Source organism: Pelobates fuscus, chromosome 3 (assembly GCF_036172605.1).
Source record: "Pelobates fuscus isolate aPelFus1 chromosome 3, aPelFus1.pri, whole genome shotgun sequence".
NCBI lineage: Eukaryota > Metazoa > Chordata > Amphibia > Anura > Pelobatidae > Pelobates > Pelobates fuscus.
The window spans coordinates 176,956,269-176,978,953 of record NC_086319.1 but is presented as its reverse complement, the minus strand read 5'-3'; the positions used below and the strand labels follow the sequence as shown (position 1 = coordinate 176,978,953).

Genomic DNA, 22,685 nt, shown 5'->3' with positions numbered 1-22,685 from the left:
TAGATATTTGTGCTGCTGGGGGTTGTGTAAATACTTGGGCATTAATAAAGTAGAGGGGGTGTAAATATAGCCATGTGTTTAATTTGGGCTGGTGGAACATATGTTTGGAGAGTAGAGGGAGAGCATTTTTTTGATATATGGGTATAGGATTGCATGAAAAAGTATTATTGTGTCAGTGTTAGTATTAATTGAGGATTAGGTTTAAGGCCCTTAATACCTCTATTGATGGACTGTTGAATGAAGGGCAATGTGATTGCAGACTGTGTTGGGCAATGATAGTGTACCTTCATACCTGCTCATGGTTGCAGGAGTAGGTCTTACAGTATGTATATGGGATACCCATCTGATGGAAGGATGGGTTTTAAGAATAAGTTGGAGGTCTGAGAATATCTAGTGGTCTTGTTCTCTCCTGCCTACCTCTCCAAAGTGATTAACCCTGGTTTCTGTTTTGGCCCTCAGTGGTGTTGGTCTGGCTCGGGCGCATTTTGAAAAGCAACCTCCATCAAATCTGAGAAAGTCCAACTTTTTCCACTTTGTCTTGGCTCTATATGACCGTCAGGGGCAACCAGTGGAGATAGAAAGAACAGCCTTCGTGGGCTTTGTCGAAAAGGAGAAGGTGAGGCCATGGTGGACCACAATTTAATGGAATGTTAACTGTACCTATCTGGTAGTTCATGGCCAACGGACTGGACTCCCATGAGTCCTCACTAAATTCCACTTGAATACCATGTTAATAGGGAAGAAAACACCTCATCTAACATTTTAGGGTTCCTCCAAAACACCCTTTAAATCTCCATCCAATTTTAAAACTACCACTTTTGGCCTTAAGCAATGTGCTCCCTACCCATTGTTAAGACCACTATCTCTAATATCCCCACAGATTCCTCTGAAACATCATTATTAACCGCCTGCCCACTACCCTTAAACTATCATTGCTGTTTACCCAATGGTGCCCATATGTCACCCAACTGCAAACATACACTTCATTTCTCTACCCGTCCAAAGATATTTAATATATATATGTATATATATATATATTTTATTTTTTTTTCAGATGAAGCCCTAGTCCTGCAAATCCCCTGCCTACAAATCATTTTATTATGTGTTCAATCAAGCCCAAAGTTATCAATTGACTTGTGTAATAATAATAAAAAAGTTACAGGAAACACATTTTCCGGAATTATAAACAAGTTGAATTTTTGATGAAATCATAAAAATATATGATTTCCAGTCTACTCAGTAAAAGTCCTTAATGTCTCTTATTAAATATTTAGCATTTATGATGGCTTTATTTTTACACGTATCTCACCCAAGATACTTTTCCCATACATAAATACACAATGTGCATTCAATCTGTATTTTAAATTCTTCATTTACACAACACTGGCTACTTGAAACATTAAACCCCTAATATATATATGCATGTTTATAATATGTATACATGATTGTTAGAATACATACACAGACTATTTTAGCTTTGGATTTATTCAAGGACCTGGGTTCAATTTGCACTTTCTTCTTCAAATCAGGAAACAAGCAGTGAGAAGACTAACAATGGCATCCACTACCGCTTACAGCTCCTATATAGCAATGGTGAGTATCTGTGGTCTGCATGCTACATGAGCTTTGACAGCTAGTCTTTCTGCAGTAATACAAGGGGTTAGATGTACTAAAAACTAATATGAGATATACATATATATGGCTATAGGGTTGCATGCAAAATTATTATTATTATATATATATATAATATGTTTTAATTAATCAGCATTTTATATATTTTTATGTGTGTGTGTGTGTTGTTTGTGAAATTTCTTTGTAGTAGTATTTATATATATATATATAATATGTTTGTGTAATTTGTTAGTAATTGTTTTTGTGTGTAAATATGTTTCTTAAATGCTTATGTGTATAAATGTATGTGTGTGTGTGTGTGTGTGTGTGTGTGTGTGTGTATATATATATACACACACATATACACACACAGTTTTTTTATATTTGATATAACCTTGATTTATTAGCTATCAAGTCAGAGTGTGTGTGTGTGTATAAATATATTAATTTATCTCTCTATATATAAAATAATATACATATTATTAGTATAATATATATATATATATAAAGTCAGATTAACCATTTCAGTTCACAGTTATTTGACAAATTGGGGTTATTGATTATTCATTTACAGATGAGTTGCAAAGCCTGAAAGGGTTAATTTGACAATCTGTAGCTAGGCCCACAAACGATCTAATAATGCTACCAATTCTAGTCGTACCCCCTGTAGCAGTTTTGGAATGGAAAGTTAGAGGAAGTTTGCCTAATTAGTTTTTCTTTGGTTTCGTAATAATAATAAGAAGAAGAATAAAAAGCTAATTTATAAGGGGGGGGGGGAGGGGAGGGAGCATTAGGCAGTGCTTGTGTTAGCTGACCCTGTGTGATTTGGAAACGTAACCCCGATTAGATGCTATGGTGTGTTCTAATATCATGTCCCACTATAATTCATTTAATGACAGGAGTGAAAATAACCCTTATTTACTGCGTTACACTACTCGCAGACCTGCGGTTCTGAAGGGGTTAATCCTGCGTGTGTTAAACGGGAATTGTGTTTTGTACATGATGAAAGTGAGGGGAGGTTTGATGGAAATTGTGTTACATTTTATTAATATTTCTAAATGTGAGTTGGATTATATTATTTTGTTTTTAATAAATTTCCATTTTCCCCTCCTACCCTTTCTAACCTCTTGATCTCCACATTGCTAAATGCGTCCTGTTTAATGTATTTTGGGGGGGGGGGCTTGTAGAAAAAAAATAAATGAAAAAATTAGAGAATCACAAGCGTTTTGGTGAATATACCTTGATGTGTATGCATCGCATTGTACAGCGCTGCGGAGTATGTTAGCGCTTTTGTAGTAAAAACAATAACAAACAAAGTAGCGCTATGACCTTTGCTATAATAAATCAGGTCCAATGAAGACCCGTCTCTACTGTTGCTTTCTAGTTAATTCTTTCAGTCCGGTTAAGTTTTGGGTTTTTTTGTTGTTTTTTTACCCTCCCGTGGTTGCAAAAGCCCACTAGGCAGCCCCTAAATAATATCGACCAGCTCTGCTATCAATGTCAAACGTTACAAATTTTCCTGCGAGCTCTTCTCCAACAAGACTAGAATATATTTCTATCAATAATATAATACGGATTATAATTAGAAGAGGTGCTTGAAGGGTTAATAAATCACACCAGGAGTGGTATTGGCTTGCCACACATTACAATAAAACGATCTTTACTGTGAAATCCCTAATTAGCTCATAGAGTGCGAGATCCATTAGAACGCCAGTGATTCCATGACTGTGTTCATCATGCACGTTAACGGGAACTACATGTCCCATGATGCTCAGCCAGCCTAGCTACAGACTGAGGCTCATGGGAAATGCAGTGCAGAAACATGTGCAGTGCCAAGATTAGCCCTTTCAAGCGGCATGCACAGATCTTCTTGTTTTCTGTCTAAATTGCTTACATATTAATAGATCATATATATTTAAATATAGTGTCAATCTCTGCTCTGTATTTGCCCTCAGACTCTTGTCACAATACATTTATATTAATGTTTTTTTTCCAACCTATATTCTCAGGGATAAGAACAGAACAGGATTTCTATGTTCGTTTAATAGACTCAATGACAAAACAGGTATGTTTGCAACACTTTCATTTTCTTTAAACAGAGGCTAACAGTCCTAATGTAAATACATGTATCACTTTCTGTGTGTTGTAATGCTGTTTGGGACAAATTAGGGTAGCTTTAGGATCTATTGCAAAAGGTGTTATCAGATGACAGGTATCCCAGTTTACCCAATGAAAATGCTATAGAAAACTCTCCAGAACGGAACTTTGTGAAAATGTCAGTTCACTTTGTGCATGTTACACTGTCTGATCTTAGTTGTTGCATCTTATATGGTAGCTGTCTGTATGGAGATAACCTGAAGGGCTGTGCATCTTAATGATATTTATTATCCATATGTCATATATTACAATGAATGGGGCTTAGTTTACATGAGTTCATTGGTCACTGATTGGATTGGGAAAAGGGTTTACACGCTAGTTCTGTAATTATAAGATATCTTGTTAATTATAACTTATATGAAACAGAGAGGTACTCTATAGAGCCAGTATGTTAAATAATTAGATTGGCATTTGACATGTATCTAAAAATCCCTCCCACAGAAAAATTTAAAAAAAAAATAAAACAGGGTTTAGCTGTTTTACTAAAAAGAGAATTAATTAATTCTTTATGGAGCCAAATCCTAACGCTATCAATTGAAATATTATAAATGATGTGGCATAAACAATTAGCATGGGAGGTTCAGTACCAGTGATCTCTAAAATAATAATAATTACAAATAATAGCCACATATTGTTGTATTCGCTGAACAGTGAGTTGAAAATTTGAACTAGGCCGTAATAAAAGAAGTGTAAAAAAATGTATATTGGAGATTTTTGTTTTCCCATTTCTACCATTTTACCATAATTTTTGCGAGCTATTTATCAACTCATCACAGCCCTAAGTGATTATCCACAAAATTATTCATGGTAGACCTATATTTCTAGCCCCCCACACATGTTATTCTATCATGATCCATAGACATCATGGTGGATATCCATTCAGGGTCCAACTTGCTGTTAACCCCTTGGTAGACAGACATTAATCAGTCCCTAAATGCTACAGTTTTTTTCTCAGATTATTTTTAAATTAATGTCGCTTCTTGCCTGAGAGCTGAATCTGTACTCCATTTCTAAACAATACCTATATTCATACGTGGGCACATAAATGTATTAACCCCATGGTCAGTCTGCTACCTACCTACTTACCTACTGTCTAAGCTCTAGAGAAATTGAAAAACATTGTAAGACTTGGAAAAATTTAATATTATGTATTCAATATTTGTATTTATTTTTTTCTTTTTGAGAGGGGGGGGGGTATTTATTTCCCTCGCTGAAGACTTTCATACACCACCTTTGTGTCAGTGTAACTCCTTCCTTCCTGCAAATGTTGCGCACTTTACATTATATTTTTGGATCTAGGTTTTTGCAGACACCCCAGGCATTTCCTTTTTTTCAAAAATCTTCCTGTAATACAGCAAACTTTTTTTTTTTTTTTTTTTTAATTTTAACTGTTGTTCAACTCAACAGCTTAGCAAACGCAGCAATTAATATGTTATTACATTTTAGAACGAAAATGACTGCATTGTATAATAAACGACTTCCTTTTTCTGCATAATGTCATAGTCGCACTACATTATGAAATATAAATATATGTCTTGACATAAAAATTATATATAAAAATATATATTTAAATTGAGACGAAGTACCAACAATAAAGCTTTTTACAATATTCTTTATACACAAGTAAAAAATGATTAGGGATAGGTAATGTAGTTTAGAAAGTGCCTATTTCCATCAGCAGAAATGCTATATAAAATTTATATCCTTTTATGAAGTATGAATATTATATAGAGATGAATTTGCTTACAATGTGTGAATCTTTTTCACTTAATGAGATTTTAAGATGTAGTTTTATTTTTATTTTTTTATTGTAGCTTTTAAGAAGCTGATAAAATTATAATTTTTTCTGCTGCTTTTTTATTAAAGAGGATTTTAAAACAACTGGTCAAGTCATCTATTTACAAAAAAAAAAAACACTCCTTGTAATTTATTCAGTGCTTTATAATTTTTATTTTTTTTTTAAAACCCTTTTCTTTCCATCCTTTTCTGTCTTTTTTGTGAAACATATCCTAAGGCAATGTTTGACCTCTTGGTCTCTAACTATTATCCAACAGTCAGAGCTTCTTTGTGCGACTGAAAAGGCAAATACAGTTTATTTAAAAAAAAAAAAAAAAAAAAAAAAAGGGGGGGGGGGGGGAGTGCCAATGCACTATAAACCTAGTTTATAAAAAAAAACAAGCAAAAAAAAACAAAACACATGGATTGATTTTCAGATAAAAAAAAGATATACAAATGGTATATTTGTATATAGTTGTTGCAGCTAATGTTCATTTTTTATTTTTTTGTTAAATGGAGCAGTAGCGTTTTTTTGGTGGGGGTGTGTGTGTGTGTGGAATCAGTGCCTCGGAGAGCTGACAGATGCGGCTACAAGTAAATCCAGTAAAAAGCTGGAGTCCTGAATGCATATTACATGAGCTGGTAACCTGGAAAGTTATCTGTGCAGAAGGAGAGAGCAGGGAAAGGCATACAGCTATATCCAGGCTAAATCCTGAGTCTGGCTTTCCCTGTCATAAGGCAAAGAAAAGGAAAATAATGCTATTATATATTATAAATATATAGAATTGATTTTTTTTTTCTCCAGGAAAGTATACTGTGTATAGATGACTTATTCTTCTCTGTCTAATAGGGTACTTATTAGGAAGAGTTTAGGTCATGCAGTACTTACACTTATTTAAATGTGATATTATAATTAGGGTCTGTGCTTAATATGATATTTGTACAAGGCACAGTCACAGTTCTATTCACAACAGGTCGATTCGAACCCTTTTTGCAACTGACCGATGCCAAGTCAAGTGAAATAACTGAATTAGTGAAAAAAAAATCTTCAACTTGGCCATCCGCTAAAGGCAAGTCAGTTGGAAAGTCAATTTTTGGCACACCTGTGTTACATTTGGATCAATATAAACACATAAGAATATGTATGTATTAGAAGTATGGTAAATCAAATATTAATGTTCCAATACTTGGGAATGAATGATTTAATTTCCAAATTGGAGATTAAAGTCAAGTTTTTCTGATTTTTGAAAATTTAAAACCAGCAAAGTATTAAACGAGTTAATAGAAATTAATAAAAACAGGGGTCTCAGGAAACTGGCTCAGCTTGGCGGGAGATAGATTATGGCTACCTTCTGTATCTATCCACTGCACCGCTTTTTTGTGGGAAGAAGAGAAAATGTAGCAGTTTTATACAACCGTGAGGTTCTAGATATAAGGCCATTCTTTTTCCTCAACACATTGTTATTAGAGATAATTGAGTTGGGGGGTTCCATTACTTTCTTCTTTTCCCATTCCCTATGCTTTGGGGTGGGGGTAATAAAAAGGCAAACATTGAATGTGGGAGTCTCCAGGACACCCTAAAAAAAAAAGAGAAGCTGCACTTTTTCCTCCGTACACTTAGGCCCCTAGTCTCTGTGCAATAGGTGAGGAATTGGGCCTCTCGTTAAAGAATGGATGAAAGGGCCCATTCTCTTAAGCTACCTATGTGTCAGTAGTGTCCAGTCAGCCTGGAACAAATGGCATAACTTCTTACCTCCAAAACACAGAGCCAAAATGCTCTCCCCCCCCTCACACATGCCTAAACGGTAAAATGCCAAACCCAAGTCCCCTCCTCCATTATAAATATTTATGGTAAAACAGCATTTCCTTTAAAAGTCAATTGACAAGCAAGATCTTTGTGAATGGATTCTACAAACATAAAAGCAATTAAGAACTGCACATTTACGGTATCAATCTGCCCAGCACAAGATGTGTACTATATATTTATATACAGATATAATGCCAAGTATGTAAACACATATACATTCATATTTGCAGTTTTCTCACTGAACAACAAACCAAAGTGAATTGAAAAGCAAATTGTACAGTTTAGGTCAAAATAGCTGATTTTGGAAAATATTGCAACTCTGCTGTAGTCATAGCTTGGCTATTTTTGCCTATGTTTCACAGTTTTGTTTAAACACCAACAAGGGTATTTACCAAAGTAAAGAATAATGCTTTCCTATGGGGAGGTCTAATGCCATTGATGCGCATGCGCATTAGGTCTCCACCGCGGGGAAGGAGCGTGAGCGGAGCCTGATCCAGCGTCGAGGGACATCCGCGCTGGATTCAAGTAAGTGGCTGAAGGGGTTTTAGCCCTTTCAGCCCCGCGGGAGGGGGGCACTCCAGGAGCCTATAGTGCCAGGAAAACAGATTTATTTTCCTGGCACTATAGGATCCCTTTAAATTTGAAAAAAAAATTCATTCACTTTAGTAAATAACTCTGTTGGTATTTTATCCAATATGTGACATACAAGGAATAACCCTGTATAATAAATGTCCTACCCGTCTGTACACCAATGCTATAGCTACTAGTGCAAAGAGTGGCTCCATTCATAATGTTTTACTGTATCTAGGTCAACCAAGGTGTTTTTGGTTTTATTTATTTATTCGCTATGGTCAGATTTTCAGAAGAGAGAAGAAAATGTGTAGGTCTTGAGGACTATTCAGTAAACCAGAGGTGGCCAAAGGCAGATCATCAACTGTTGTGATACAACTACTACCATAATGCTTTTTGTAGGATTACGGTTGGCAGAGCATTATGGGACCTTCAGTTATGATGAGTTAAAAACTGACTTTTTTTGTGTGCTAATTTTATAGTATGGGCAAACTGGAAAAAAGTCCAACTCAGCTGAGTGTTTGATTTTCTTTTCAGCTTGGCCTGGAAAGTCTGCAAGTCATTTGTCAGCTCAGTGAAAAACATACTTTGCTCGAAAAATAGTAAAAGAAAATATTAAAACAGAAAAATAAAACTAAAATCATTTTTTTTTTGCAATTTCTAAACACCAAATCACATTGATTTAAAAAGAAAATATGAATGATTAAGTTCAAAAGTGTAATTATGGGCACACAACAGAGATTGTTTGTTTTTTTTTAATAGTTTTTCAAACCCTATCACTCCCCCCATTTCTTATATTTACATCTGTTTTTCCCCCTCAAGTTATATCAGCATTTTTAGAAAAAAAAATGCCTTTGTTATATAATACATTTCTGTCTATTTTATATAACATTAACGCTCACGTTGAATTTTTATAATATTACAATTATGTTCAGCTATACAAGAAAATCCGTCTAGAATTATTGGAGAACAAATACGGGGTTAACCCATTTCTGTTTATTCTGGTCTTAAAACTTGATTCTCACGTCTGATAATAAGGGCCTTGTACAGATTTTGTAATGCTTGCCAAAACATCAGAAGCGTACAAACATATAACGATTAAGTTGTAAGGAGAATAGCAATATCATTTAATTTTGCCCAAGATCTTATTTTTTTTTTCCATTTGCAGTTGTTTCTGGTTTCTTCTCCTGGGAAATGCATTTTTCATATGATTCTGTTTTTTTCAGTTTAACAAAGAGTATTATTAAAAAATAATTTAATTTTTTTTTTTTAAAAAATCATCACGCTGTGGAATTTGCATGCATGATCAAGACCTGTATTTTGGAGGAAAAAAAATGTAAACTCATCATAGTGGAAAATGTGTTGTTTGGAGTCTGAGGGTGAAAACAAAGCAGAGGATTTTGGAAAGTCTGCTTTAGCCAGATGGCTCAATGCATTTCCAGTCTGGCAGCCCAACTGCTCCCTCCTGTATTACATACTGCCATTTGTTCTGGGATATTTACGCTAGAGCTGTTTCAAAAGTGAATGTTTGAACTACCTTAAAAATGAACATATTAGCAAAGATGTATTTTTATTAATCCCAAGTTGATATTCTGATTTTTGCATAGCCCGTAGATTCCTGCTTTTTGAGTCACTACGGCAAATTGCCAAGCTAGCATGATATATAAAATCAGAATTTAAATTAGTATATTTGTATCCATTCATTTCAGGGAAAGGGGGGCGATTTAAACAATACAAATCACAGTACAGACACTGAATAACGGATATTTTAGGAATGGCTTTTTAAATGACACGGTTCAAAATGCTGGATACGCAGATAGATGGTCAGGGTAAATATGTGTATAATTCCAGTTCAAAAAATGATTATATCTTAAGGGAACACATCAAGGTGTTAACAGTGCAATAGTGAATATTACAGAACAACCATAAATAATCATTTAGGTTTCTTTTTTTTTTATCATGTCAGATTCATTTTTGGGGGTGAGAGGTGTCTGTAGACTACTTTCAGAGGGAGTGGGAAGAGCCTTAATCCTTATAGGCTCTGTCGCTCTACACCATTTAAATCGAATAAAGAACAATATCCCAGGGGGCACTTGCTCGATCTTGTCCTGTGTTGCGGACGTCTATACTATTGCGTAGCCTTATGCTTTACCTCCAACGTCTGATAGGAAGTGGTGAAGTTACTTGACTGTAAACATACAATTGTTTGTTTCTTCGTTAACCTGTGTGTGAAATGTTCTCATTCAAGTGAACGAGAAGCACACAAACACACATTACATCTTTTCTTTCATTTCTGTGAGTAGCTTTCAATTTCATTTATATTTTTCAAGTGAATGGGAAGCTATTGCAGGCTCTATTGTGTATATGTAAGTTACATTAGTCACTCTAATCATTACATGTTCACTTATATGACATTATATTGTATCTTTGGTGAGTAATCCTCCCTTAGGAAATAATGAGAGGACAAGGCCTGGTTGAGAACTTCCAATCACTTGCTAAATTATTATGTGGGCACTGGAAGAAGAACAGAGTTCAGTATTTCTGTCATTTTAACATGTTCAGTAAATCCACTGTAAAGGTTCCTTTTTACTTAGGCTGTATCATTCACAGGGCATATTATCCAACAGGTTTTAATGACAGCCATACCAAACATAAGAGAATTTAGAGGAACACTATACCTATTTTGGTGTGTCCCCCATCCCTCCAAGCCTGGTGGGATTTAATGGAAAAACTAACTAATTTTAATCCAACATTACCCCAATCACTGCAGAACACCGCTCTGCACCACTCAATGCTCTCTAGGACTGTCATTTGAGCTATACCCGAGTTTAACTTGGTTATAGCTGCAGAAGCGCTCAAGTGGTTGTCCTGCAGCCTATAATTACACAATATAAATGAGCTAAAACTGCAATGAAAACAATTAAGTGAATGAAATAAGGTGGTCTTGGTACCTTTAGTCGTCCTATAATACAGTATTGGTTTGGGAGCATGTTTCACTTCCCTGTTCCCTGGTTCTACGTTCAGTCGAAAAAAATGGAGCCAACAACCTTCAGCTATTAGTATTTAGCTTTGCTAACTTCACTCTGCTGGATCTATTTATTATCTTTCCTGGTTATAATCAGTGGCGGAACTACAGGGGTCGCTAAGGTCACAAGTGTGACCAGGACCTCTGCTTATGCCTGTCACAGGGCACCCCAGGAGATGACCGACAGTTCACCTTAGAGCCCCCCTAGACAGACAGATATTCACAGATATTCACTGATATTCTGGCAATGTATATGTACCTGAGAGGGAGTGTATGTCAGTGTATGTCTGTCAGTGGGAATGTGTTTGTCTGTCAGTGAAAGTTTGTGTTGGTTAACCAGTGTGTGTGCGCGTGTCTGTCAGTGAATGTGTGTGCCAGTGTGTGTATATCAGTGTATGTGTATGAGTGAGAGAACAAGGGGGGCCCCTTCTCTGATTCTTGCATTGGAGCCCTGTGATTCCTAGTTACGACCCTGGTTCTAAGTATGCTGGGTTTAGATGATGCTGTTTGTGTGTTTCTCCTGGGTCTAAGTAGATCGTTCTGTTGGCACTATATAAGTTGCTCTGCTGAGCCTAGGAGTTTGGCTCTACCTGTTCTAGGTATATGGCTCTATTAACTTTAGACACGTGACTCTGCTGAGTCTAGGTAGGTGTCTTGTCTGGTTCTATGAATATTTCTGAATATAGCTATACAGCTGTATTATGTCCACTGGTGTATTTAGCCCAAGGCAAACGAGGCATTTGCCTTGGGCGGCACTAACCAGGGGGCACAAAATAGGCCACCCTCAAACGCCCACTCTGGCTTCCCGGGTGTTCCCCCTGTCCCTGGGGTCCAGTGGGGCTGCTGGGAGGCATGCAGCTGTGTTTGAATCAGAGGCGGCGAGGGAGTTGTGATTTCCTTGCTCTGCTACCTCGCGCGCCATTTGCTGATGCCGCGGGAGCTAGAGTATGACGTCACATACTGGTTCCTGGCATCAGTAGACGGCCTGTGAGGCGTGAGGGAGCAGAGCAGGGAGATCAGAGCTGCCTCTGATTCTAACACAGCTGCATGCCTCCCAGCAGCCCCACTGGACCCACGCCAGCTCTCCACGTAGGGAGGCTGGGTGGAAAATTTTAATTTATAATTGTAATAATTAGTGAGTGTATGTGTGTGACTGTGAGTGTGTGTGTGTATGAGTGTATGTATGTGTGTGTCTGTGAATGTGTATGAGTGTATGTGAGTGTTTGTCAAATCAGTGAGAGTCTGTTTGTCATTGAGTGTGTGTGTGTGACTATCAGTGTGTCTGTCAATGAGTGTCTGCCAGTGTTTATGTGTCTGTTAGTGTGTGTGTGTGTGTGTGTGTCTGTTAATGAGTGTGTGTCAAATCAGTGAGTTTGTCAGTCAGTGACGTCTGTATGTGTGTGACTGTCAGTGTGTATCAGCCAGTGTGTGTCAGTCAGTGAATGTGTGTGTGCTTAAAGGGACACTATAGGTACCCAGACCACTTCAGCTCAATGAAGTGGTCTGGGTGCAGCGTCCGAGTCCCCTTATCCCTGAAAGTGTAATTATTGCAGTTTCTCAGAAACTGCAATAATTATCTTGAGGGGTTAACGCCACCTCTAGTCTACCAGAGGGACTTCCGGGTGGTTAGGCGACCAAAAGTTGCCTAACTGATGCTGGATGTCCTCACGCTGTGCATGAGGACATCCTGTGTCTGCTAAATCCCCATAGGAAAGAATTGATACAATGCTTTTCTATGGGGAAGCCTAATGCAAGGATGGAGGAGGAGCCTGACCTAGCGCCGAGGGACACCAGCGCTGGCTTTAGGTAAGTGACTGAATGGGTTTTAACCCCTTCAGTGTCGAGTGTGTGGTGGGAGTGGAAGGGAGGGGGAGGTGGGGAGGTGGGGGGACTAGGGAGGAGGGCACTATAAGAAACTCTAGTGCCAGGAAAACAGCTTTGTTTTCCTGGCACTATACAGTACATCTTCAAAAAAGACATATTCAGATTGCAAACAAAAGATATTTTGTGTTCATTAATATTCCCTGCTGTAGCAATGTAAGAGAAAGTGATTATAAGAATATATAATAATGATGACAATTAATACATTTTGGATTATTCACTAAAGAACGTATTGTGGTGAATGGACTACTGACATTCAAAATTAATACCAAAACAGCTAAGTTAGAAAAAGCAGATCAGCTTTAGATTTTTGTCCAGGCTTGACTATGCTGTACAAGTCCTTTGTTAACGTGTTACAGTATGCTGTTTAGTGAATAAGCCCCTAAGCATGTGGTTAACAGCACACACATTGAATTTAGTGTTGTGAACTGTAACACATGCATTTTTACTACACCCAATTTTCGTTCTCCTGGGGCACTGGTCTACACACTTTCACTGGAACTCTGTTTTCCAGCTGGTAATTTGAGCCTTTGTGTGTTCTAGATCGGGACTCTGTGTGATATATCTTAGTGGCTTGTTTCTCTAGCTCTGTTAGCTGTGCAGATGATGTAATTGAGATCTGTACTAAGTATGACATCACCCTATCAAGCCCTTTTCTTTTTCTTTTTTTTTGCAAATGGTCCTTCGGGAAACCTGCCTGCAAAAACTGTGAGCTGAGTGCTATCAAAATAATCAGCGGTATTTAATGTGTCTCTAATGAAAACCATCACAGAACAGAACCAGAGATCCGTAAAGTTTGTATGAACTAATTTTTAAACCATGGGAAATAGGCCTGCTTTTAATTACTAACATGCTCTCAGGCATAACAACTCACCACCAAACAGGGATGAAGGTTTTTAACAGATGAAGGTTTGCACAGATGTATGTGGGTTCTGGTCCACAGCTTTAAAATATTTGGGTGAAAAGCTTTTTTTTCTGTTATTAACGGTTTACTGAATGTAATTTAGCTGCAAACTTACCTGTTGAAAGTTAATTAGATGAACAAAAGTAATCATTATTTATGCCTTTCATGCCATATCCCACCATGAAAAATATAAACAATCAAGCGTCCCATGGACCACCTTCTGCTTAGAGCTGTCTGAGCAGCAAATGGCCCACTTATTAAGATACACACTAAATTTTGAATTGTCAAAAAATGACCATAAACATTGGTACCTTTAAAGAAACACTCCAAAAACCTAAAGCCTGTTAGAACATTTACTCATGAATAAAGCTTCAATACTCTGCTGGATCCATTCTGTTAAAGTTGCTGGAGAGGATGAACTAATGTGCTCTTTGAAGGCTTGTTTAACAAGATAAAAGAAAAGTAATTACTATTTTATGATGACAAACTAAGTCTAACTCCTCCTGACAAATTAACAGTTTTATGTTAGGAAGATGGTTAGGCAAATATCCAGAGAAAAAATGTGTTGCTTTGTTATTCTCTCAGTAGATTTTTAGTGGTGGTTGGAATTTAACTCATATAGATCTAGTCAGTTCCTGTTTCTGTTTTGTTCGTATTTATGTTTTGTTTTTGCTTTTTTTACTGTATGCATTAAGGGTAATTAATAGTTTGCCATATCAGTATAAATATACCAGCTTAGTCAGTCTGGGCACCCGATCCCATGCTTTTTTGACACTGCATTTGAGGTCTTTTCACAAACCCTTTTGAGTTACTGGAGCAGGAAGATAAAACAGGTCAGTTTTGCTTATGGGCCAGTCTGAACTATCAAACACACAGCCCTTCCACAGTAAATTAAATGGAAGCAGTTTTCCAAATGTGTGATCCTGATTCCCCTAATCGAAGGCTGTTTAGCTTGTTCCTAGATAAATGGACTCCTGCTCTATTTTAATTCTGGGAGTGTGCTGTCTCCCCCTAAACTCAATAAGAGTTAATTTTGCAAGTATGAGACAGAGTCCACCTCATAATTAGACACAATTGAGAGTATACAAGTCTGTTTAACCTATAGGCAACCTCCGGCACTCCAGATGTTGTGGACTACATCCTCCATAATGGTCTTACACCAATAATGCTGGCAAAGCATCATGGGAGGTGTAGTCCAAAACATCTGGAGTGCCGAAGGTTGCCTATGCCATAGTATTTTAGAGATGACAAACCTCATTTTTTTCTAGGGTGATTTTTAATTTGTGAAGGATTTAAGTAGACAATATCAAGAACAGGTTACGGATATAACACAGTACATAAAGAATACTCAGTGATCGACAAATGGGGTTAACTCACCGATTTTCAGTAACTCACTGGAGAATAGCAAATTTAGATCTATGTATCGGGAAATAAAAATTGTCTTGAATCAAGCAATCTTTGCAATTCCCATTTCAATTCTTCACTATTCCTAGATTGTTAAATGAACTTCAAGAGTGCTAGCCCTGTTGTTGAGCAGTATTGGTCTTAGCTATACTCAAAGCATCATAACCGCTACAGCCTGCTGACACAGTTAGCAACTGTTTGCCCCCTTACCTGAAACCCCACGGGGCCTTGATGATCCCTGGTGGTCCAGTGATGTACTTTCAGCTTCTGCTGAGCTGTGGAAGCCGCAGCTGTCACCAATAATTGGCTGAAAGTATCAGCTGACCACTCTCAGTGAATTAATGCAATTCTCTTTAATGAAAGTTGCACAGAACTGACGTTAGCCAGCACAGAACTCTAGTAGCCTTGTGGCTGATGACACCCCAATGACGCTGCTGGAAATACAGTAACGTACAATTAGGGCAGCAGAGGGGTTAAACTCCACATGTGCAGCGTTTCATAGTGAAACTCTATACATACAGACACCAGGCACCATGACCACTTCAAACAACTGAAATGGTCATGGTGCTTGGAAGAACCCTTTAATTTCAGTGTTGTACCACTAGGGGCACAGTTCTGGCAATTGCAAATCATTTCACAAGGAAATCTGCATTTAGGCAGTAGTACATGGGTAACTGTTTGAAATTGGTACATTTTGCTTATGCATATAGACATTGTTCCTAGACAGTCTATGCATTCATCTTTTTATTTTCTTGACAATTATGCATTTTTTTATATTATGGCATGGGTTTGTTAAAGATTCTAAGATTCACATTTTGGGCTTGAAAACTTTAAAAGAGCTAGCTTAATATATTATTAATAGTGGAAACCATCATATATAACAGAACGGATTGTGTGCAGTGCATGGTGATTCTGTAGGTAATTTTTTTTAGAATATACTTTAACTTCATATTTAGAATAATATGTTTGTGTATACTGGATTATTGTTTAAATTTTGGATCTAATTAAGGCATATATATCCATGCATAGTTCTATATTTATATACTTTGTTATTTAGTAAAGTGTTAATTGTCTGGAAAATAAATTGAATATCAAGTCTTCAAATCAGCAAATGTTTTCAATGTGACTATTTTGGCCCCAAAATGTTATTTTAATTTTAAATTCCCATCAATTCACACTTTAGTAAATAACTCTGTCTGTGATACCGGCTTTGATCTACCTTACCTTCGGAGCCTCCATTTTTTTTTCTGTGTATCTATGACAACCTTGAATCAGCTGCGTGTGGATTATTTATCCAATGAAAATGCATACCTCGATTAACCCTTGGCAGCAATAATACCACATGATTGAAATCTCTGAGCTTGAAGTAAGCTTTTTTCTATCAGAATTATTGGTGTAACATATGCTATAAAAATATACACTGTACTGTTACATTTTGTTAATATAGATTAAGCGTGTGTATATATATATATATATATATATATATATATAAAGTATTTATTTTTTCCTCTCAGCGGAGTTGTAATATCAATTTCGTCGTAATACGATGTGAATGTGATGGAAACCATGAGTAGCTTTTTGTTCTAAAAAGGGAAAGGAACAATCATTCATTAGTTATACCAGCACGGGATTAAACATCATCTTCACAGAGCCTTGGTTTATAAAGTGTGTATAAGAATTGATTAGGGTAATCTGTGACTGGCTGACTTAAGTGTCAGAGGTTCAATTAGCTATCCTATGTTACACTGGAGAAAAGGTAATGATTCCTAGATTATTTTCTGCGTTTATGCAGATATTTGTTTTCTGTGCCTATAAAATTAATTGGCTTGTTGATTTTGTGCAAAAGGAATAAATTGGCCATTTTCTAATTTATCTTTTTAGGTGTGTTATTCCATCTATTTCTATAACATCATCACTCACCTAGTTTGACCTACCAGTGGTAGTTTGGAAGAAAAAATCACTCAGAGCTATTCACCAAAGTGAGTGTTGAAAATACATTTCAAATTTAAGGTCAAAATAGCCAAAATGAAAACTTTCTCTGTCAGTTATACTTTCAGTTTAGCTACTCTGGCCTTGAAATTGGAATTCACTTTGAATTCTCACTTCAGTAAATAACCCTGTTAGTGTTAAGCTTTACAAACTCTGCTGGAAACAATTCCATGTAAATATTAATCTGGGGTTTATTCACTACACACCCAACAGTAGTGAATTGAAAATTGCAATTTATGCAAGTTTTGAGATTTGGTGTTTAGTTAATTACCATGAAAAAAAACACCTTAACCCCTTAAGGACACATGACATGTGTGACATGTCATGATTCCCTTTTATTCCAGAAGTTTGGTCCTTAAGGGGTTAAATGAGCTGTCTACGCAGCATAGCCATTACATATATTTTATCCCAGTTCTGAGTTGAACCATTTGACTAAATCCAGGAGTCCTTGAGGCACCTGCAGTCCCAATCTTGCCCTCACGGATTTATTTAGAGTTCTACATTTGTTTTATCAATTTCATTTCCTTCAATATTTGGACACAAGCTGAGCCCATCAGCTCAAAACTGTTAGCACTCAAAATGCGTGGAGTGCACCCACAGCCTACTAGCACTTCGAAAGCATGAAGTGGTGTTGCTAATTACATTGCCCCTTACATTCACTTACCAGTTTTCCTAAAATCTAGTTTCAAAGCATGACTAAGAATTGGCCTTAAGTGCCCTTGTTTGCTTTCTTCCTTGTATTATTCTGGGAATTGTTCAGCACTCCTAGTAGATATGAAAAGGTTGTACTGAAATGACTGGCCTCTCTAGTTTAACACAACAGCCATGTATCTTACCGTCAACAAAGTGTGATATTAGGAAAAAGACAGAGAAAAGCTAATTCAAGCCTTTTTCATTGACGTGTTGTAGAGTTTTTGAAGCAAAATCACAATTAGCTTCCTATATAAATTAAACATGTGTTTACCGTTTCTTTAAAGGGAAAAAATCACTATTTTTGGTGTTACACTTTGTGATTAAAACAATGTCTCTTCCGATCCAAGGAAATGCATTGTTATGAAGCCACTGTTTGTGAATTTGATCCAGAGCTGTGTGAAATGTATGCATCCCCGACATAAATTCCAAACTAGATCAATGACGGTCTACGTAAATCTACTATTTTTCTTTTTCTTTCTGGTGCAGTGTGGCATGGGCATTGGACACTTCACATAAACATATGGGGGATTGGATAATCTACCTATTTTAGGGGTGCTATTACCAGCATAATAGCTAAGCCTAATGGGGGGCTCATTCAGGAATATATTAAAGAAAATAAAATCTTAGATGAAAACCTTTGTAAATGGCAAGCTAGAGCGATGGATATGGACATGCAAATAAAGATAACAAAAAAACAACAACAGGCGTAAAGGTAAGGATGGAAACAGGGGGGTGTAAGTGTAAGTATTATATAAAAACCCTCTGATGGAGCAAATCTTCCAACTGTTCCATGTTGCAAGGACTTGGGATTCACACGATCGCACTATTGGCCCACCACCACACAAAGTATGTGCAATTTTGTTAATCGGTAACTGTCCGTCAGATTTAGCGTACATACGTGGTTAGATTAAAGTCCTTTGTGCTCCAATATGTCATTATTAATCATTCTGTAAGTAGGAAATCATGTAAGTAGGGAGCCATAGTTGGTGTCCTGGTTTGAGGTATGCCATAATAATATGTATTTGGTTGACATTCGAAGCAACCTATGACAGCTGCTGACGTACCTCATGGAAATCCGAGATCACGATCAATGATCTACGTCTTTATTTTTCTATGACTCAAAAAGGCTTTTGATTTAGTTTTATTAGACGACACATTAGTAAACACCCACCATATTTTTTTTCACTGTTCTCCAGGGTTGCATCCTTCTCACAGGGACATCTATATTCTTAGAATACATCAGTCTGAAGAGGGGCTAGCTGATCACATAGTACATAAGTTTCTGTGCTCCTGTATGATTACCTTTTACAGCAAACCAGACTTGTCTCTCCATGAACTTGTCTGACACAGTAATTTCACGTTTTCGCAACGAGTAACAAACACCGGCAATAAGACAGACACGTATGTCATCCTGTGGTGCACAGGACCCCAGACATGCTGCAAGTTCATGTTTTTACTGTGCTCTGTTGTCTGAGTTGAAAGGAAAATTGTAGTTGTCTTGTTGGTAGGCCTACTTGACTCAGTGATCAGGAGATGAGTGCGTTGCAATGTGATGCCATGACAGGAATGTCAGAGCCTTCACTCAGCCTACTCCAGGTACATCTCCTGCAAGAACAAATCTTTAACAGGAAGCGCGCCGTGTTCCTGAGCTTAACATGATGATCAAACACTGCTCTCCGGGTACAGATATACAATACCAATTAAAGCAAGCGTCTTACTTAACACATTCAATTCTGAAACAGCTCTGCAGCTCACTTTATTATTTAGATATCAACCAAAACGAATTCCATTGCAGTCTAGAGGATCATTGCTAAATCAATCCAGGTCTAAATTCTGAGAATGAAGAAAGGAAATATAATATTTATATAAACCTTGGCAGTTTTTATTCAGCACTTCTCCATAGGTTGACAGCTTATAAATAATTAATATTTACACAGGAAAATTGGACCGTAGCAAATCTGTTAGAACTGATTATTGATCAGTGGGATAAGATAAATCAATGTCTTAATTTAAAATAGTATAAGGCATGGTAATTACCAATGCTTACATTTTAAAAGTACATGTCAAGCACTAGAACAACATGTGTTACTTTTTTATTCTGGTTTTGTTAAAGGGATACTCTAAGCAACCAAACAACTTTAGCTTAATGAAGCAGTTTTTGTGTATAGATCATGCCCCTGCAGAAATTTTCTGCCATTTAGGAGTTAAATCACTTTTGTTTCTGCTTATGAAGCCCTAGTGACACCTCTCCTGGCCGTGATTCACAGAGACAACATGAAAAAGATTTTCATTTTCAGTCAGTACAATGTGTTTATGCTTTATAGGTTATCTCCTGCTCTGTTAATTGAACATTTATCACACACAGGAGGCTCCTTCAGCCTCTATTAACAGAGCAGGAGATAAGAAATTCTAAATTAAACAGACTGTGCAATTAAGGAAATGTAAAAACAAATGTCTCTTTACAGGAAGTGTTAAGGAAGGCTGTGTAAGTCACATGCAGGGAGGTGTGACTAAGGCTGTGTAAACACAGTAATTTAACACAGAATCTGTAATCTATACATCACAACTGCTTAATTAAGCTAAAATTGTTTTAGTGTTTATAATGTCCCTTAAACATACTTTGTTTGCCTGAAGTCAGGTCCCAGTACACTTTAATGAAATCTTAACTGTAAATCCTAAATCTGAGATTCTTGTCATGCTACAAATTGTGACATGTTCTATCCAACTGTGTTGGGCATGTGCTTTTCACCAAAACGTATTACTACCCAGGTCCGCTGGCCAACTTCAGGTTTACTGAATCAACCCTTCAATTCATTAGCCCTTTGCTGTGAATCTTCTGAGCTGTGTTCCCTTTGACCTCAGAATTAGGATTTGTGCGTGTTATTATGGTATTCTATTAAACCCTGAAATTCTGCAACTCTCCTCAGATATATCACTGAACTCAGCAGGCATTGAGCTACTTAAAGATCTCATACACCCATCAGATTTGTGTTTAATTTCAATTTAGTTAATAAGTGTTCATACTCATGGTGTCTAAAAAGCTGCAAATATCATTTCAGCGCTATAGCCGCTTACTGGGATAACTGGTATCTTTGTCTGCTTTCAAGGCTCTGTATTCCTTCAATTGAATCTTTGTCATTTGGAACTCTCCTTTTTAACTTGGTGTTTTTATAATGGGCTTTGAAGGAATGTAGCAATTGTTCATATTTTTTTTTCTAGTGATTCAATGACAATAATCACAGGACGTGTGAATGTTCTATTTTTGTATCCAAACATTAGAAGCAAGCTTTCAATTGTAATATCTCTAGCCTGCATCAGGACTTCTAAGAAACTTCAAGAACAGTCCCTGAATTTCAGTTAAACAATATAATAAGGGTATTTTCTGTCTGTGGTGAGAGGGTTCTTATCAGTGCTGAGTATTTATTATTGGTAGTATAGGAGACTAACTATGTATCTTTATCCCATAGCATTGGAACAAACTATGTTCAAACACTGGTAATAAATATTACCAGACATATGGCAGCAAATAAATTGGCCAACTCCAGTAAAGTATTCATATTGCTTTTAATTACATCTGAAGTACATTGTGATTGGCTGGAAAATCCCAAATAATATCATTGGGGTTATATTTGTGATATATATATAATATGTGTGTGCGATACAGTGAGTAATCCCTCTTCATCTCTCTGTGTTACTGCTGTAATGCCATTTGATAGCCATGCACAGGACTTGTTAGATCTATACTTTGTTCAGTTTTCTCTACAGTTTTGGTTTGGGGTTTTTCAGGATTTTATATATCAAGGTTTGCCTATTTCAGTTAATGATGACGTTTTAAAATAATAAGAGTGTTAAACCCAGAGGGTATCCATGTCAAGTATAGAGTAAATGGGAGATAATCTACAATCCCCAATCCCCACCACTTTATATAAAAGTTACTAGTTGGTTAGGAGACAGTTGACTGCAGATTTCCCACTACTGTGTTTTCTTAAAACCATGTTTTATCTCTAAAAGATGTCTAAAGACATATTCATACGTATCCACAATATATAAAAAAATACAAAAAGGGTCAGCGCTAATAAAATTGAAGTAAGGTAGGCAGCGGCCCAACAGAAGGTAACCCTCAAACCCTCTGAGGAGAGAATATGTAACACAAAGAAATACAGGAAAAGGGCTGCGCCAATAGTTAAAAGGTACAATAGTTTGTCTGAATAGGTAGGGCAATATAACGTAGTTGGTCTCACTGATATGGTGGGACTAAAGTTCTGATGGAGTAACTGAAGGTAAAGTCCAATAATATTGAGTTCTCACTCAGAAGTAAGTATCTTTATAAGGTGCCTGTTTTTGGGTGTAGAGTCCTCAATGTCCCTAGTGGTCCAACCGTCCCGCTTATATGCAAGACAAAAACGAGGAGACCCAATGGTGCAGTATATAAAAGCCAATATGGGTAAAATAAACAAATATGTGCAATCAGCTCACCTTTAAAAGAGCTATAGTCAGCTCTGGTGTGAAGGGCGTACAGCTGTATAATCCCCGCTTTAAAGGCTATGTGATGGGAGTCTTCCAGAGGGATGGTATCCAACACTCAGGAGAGGTATATATAAAAGACAGCCAATACGGACTTATCCATAATATATATTAATCTCTCTCTCGCTCTCTCTTCAATGAATGAGTTGTATTTATGACCAAGAGTAAAACAAGGTTTCTCTTTTGATTCCTCTTTACCCCACCAGAGTATATATATTTAGTCAAGTGATAAATGCATCAGCAGTAAGTGTTTAGTACATATCATATACCGGTACTTCCTTGTGTGGGCACTGCCAGCTTCACATGATTCTCCGGGCATGTGCATACAAATCCACGTCTAATCT

The 22,685-nt window shown here is 36.9% G+C and overlaps 1 protein-coding gene across 2 annotated transcripts in view; it reads left to right on the top strand.

The window, feature by feature from the left end:
* EBF1 (EBF transcription factor 1) overlaps positions 1-22,685 on the top strand; it is a 291,472-nt gene that overhangs the window by 2,251 nt on the left and 266,536 nt on the right. For both annotated transcript variants that reach the window (XM_063447762.1, XM_063447761.1), the window contains exons 2-4: positions 460-616; positions 1,530-1,593; positions 3,621-3,676. In XM_063447762.1, coding sequence (XP_063303832.1) covers positions 460-616; positions 1,530-1,593; positions 3,621-3,676 — 277 coding nt within the window. The remainder of the gene's footprint in view (positions 1-459; positions 617-1,529; positions 1,594-3,620; positions 3,677-22,685) is intronic.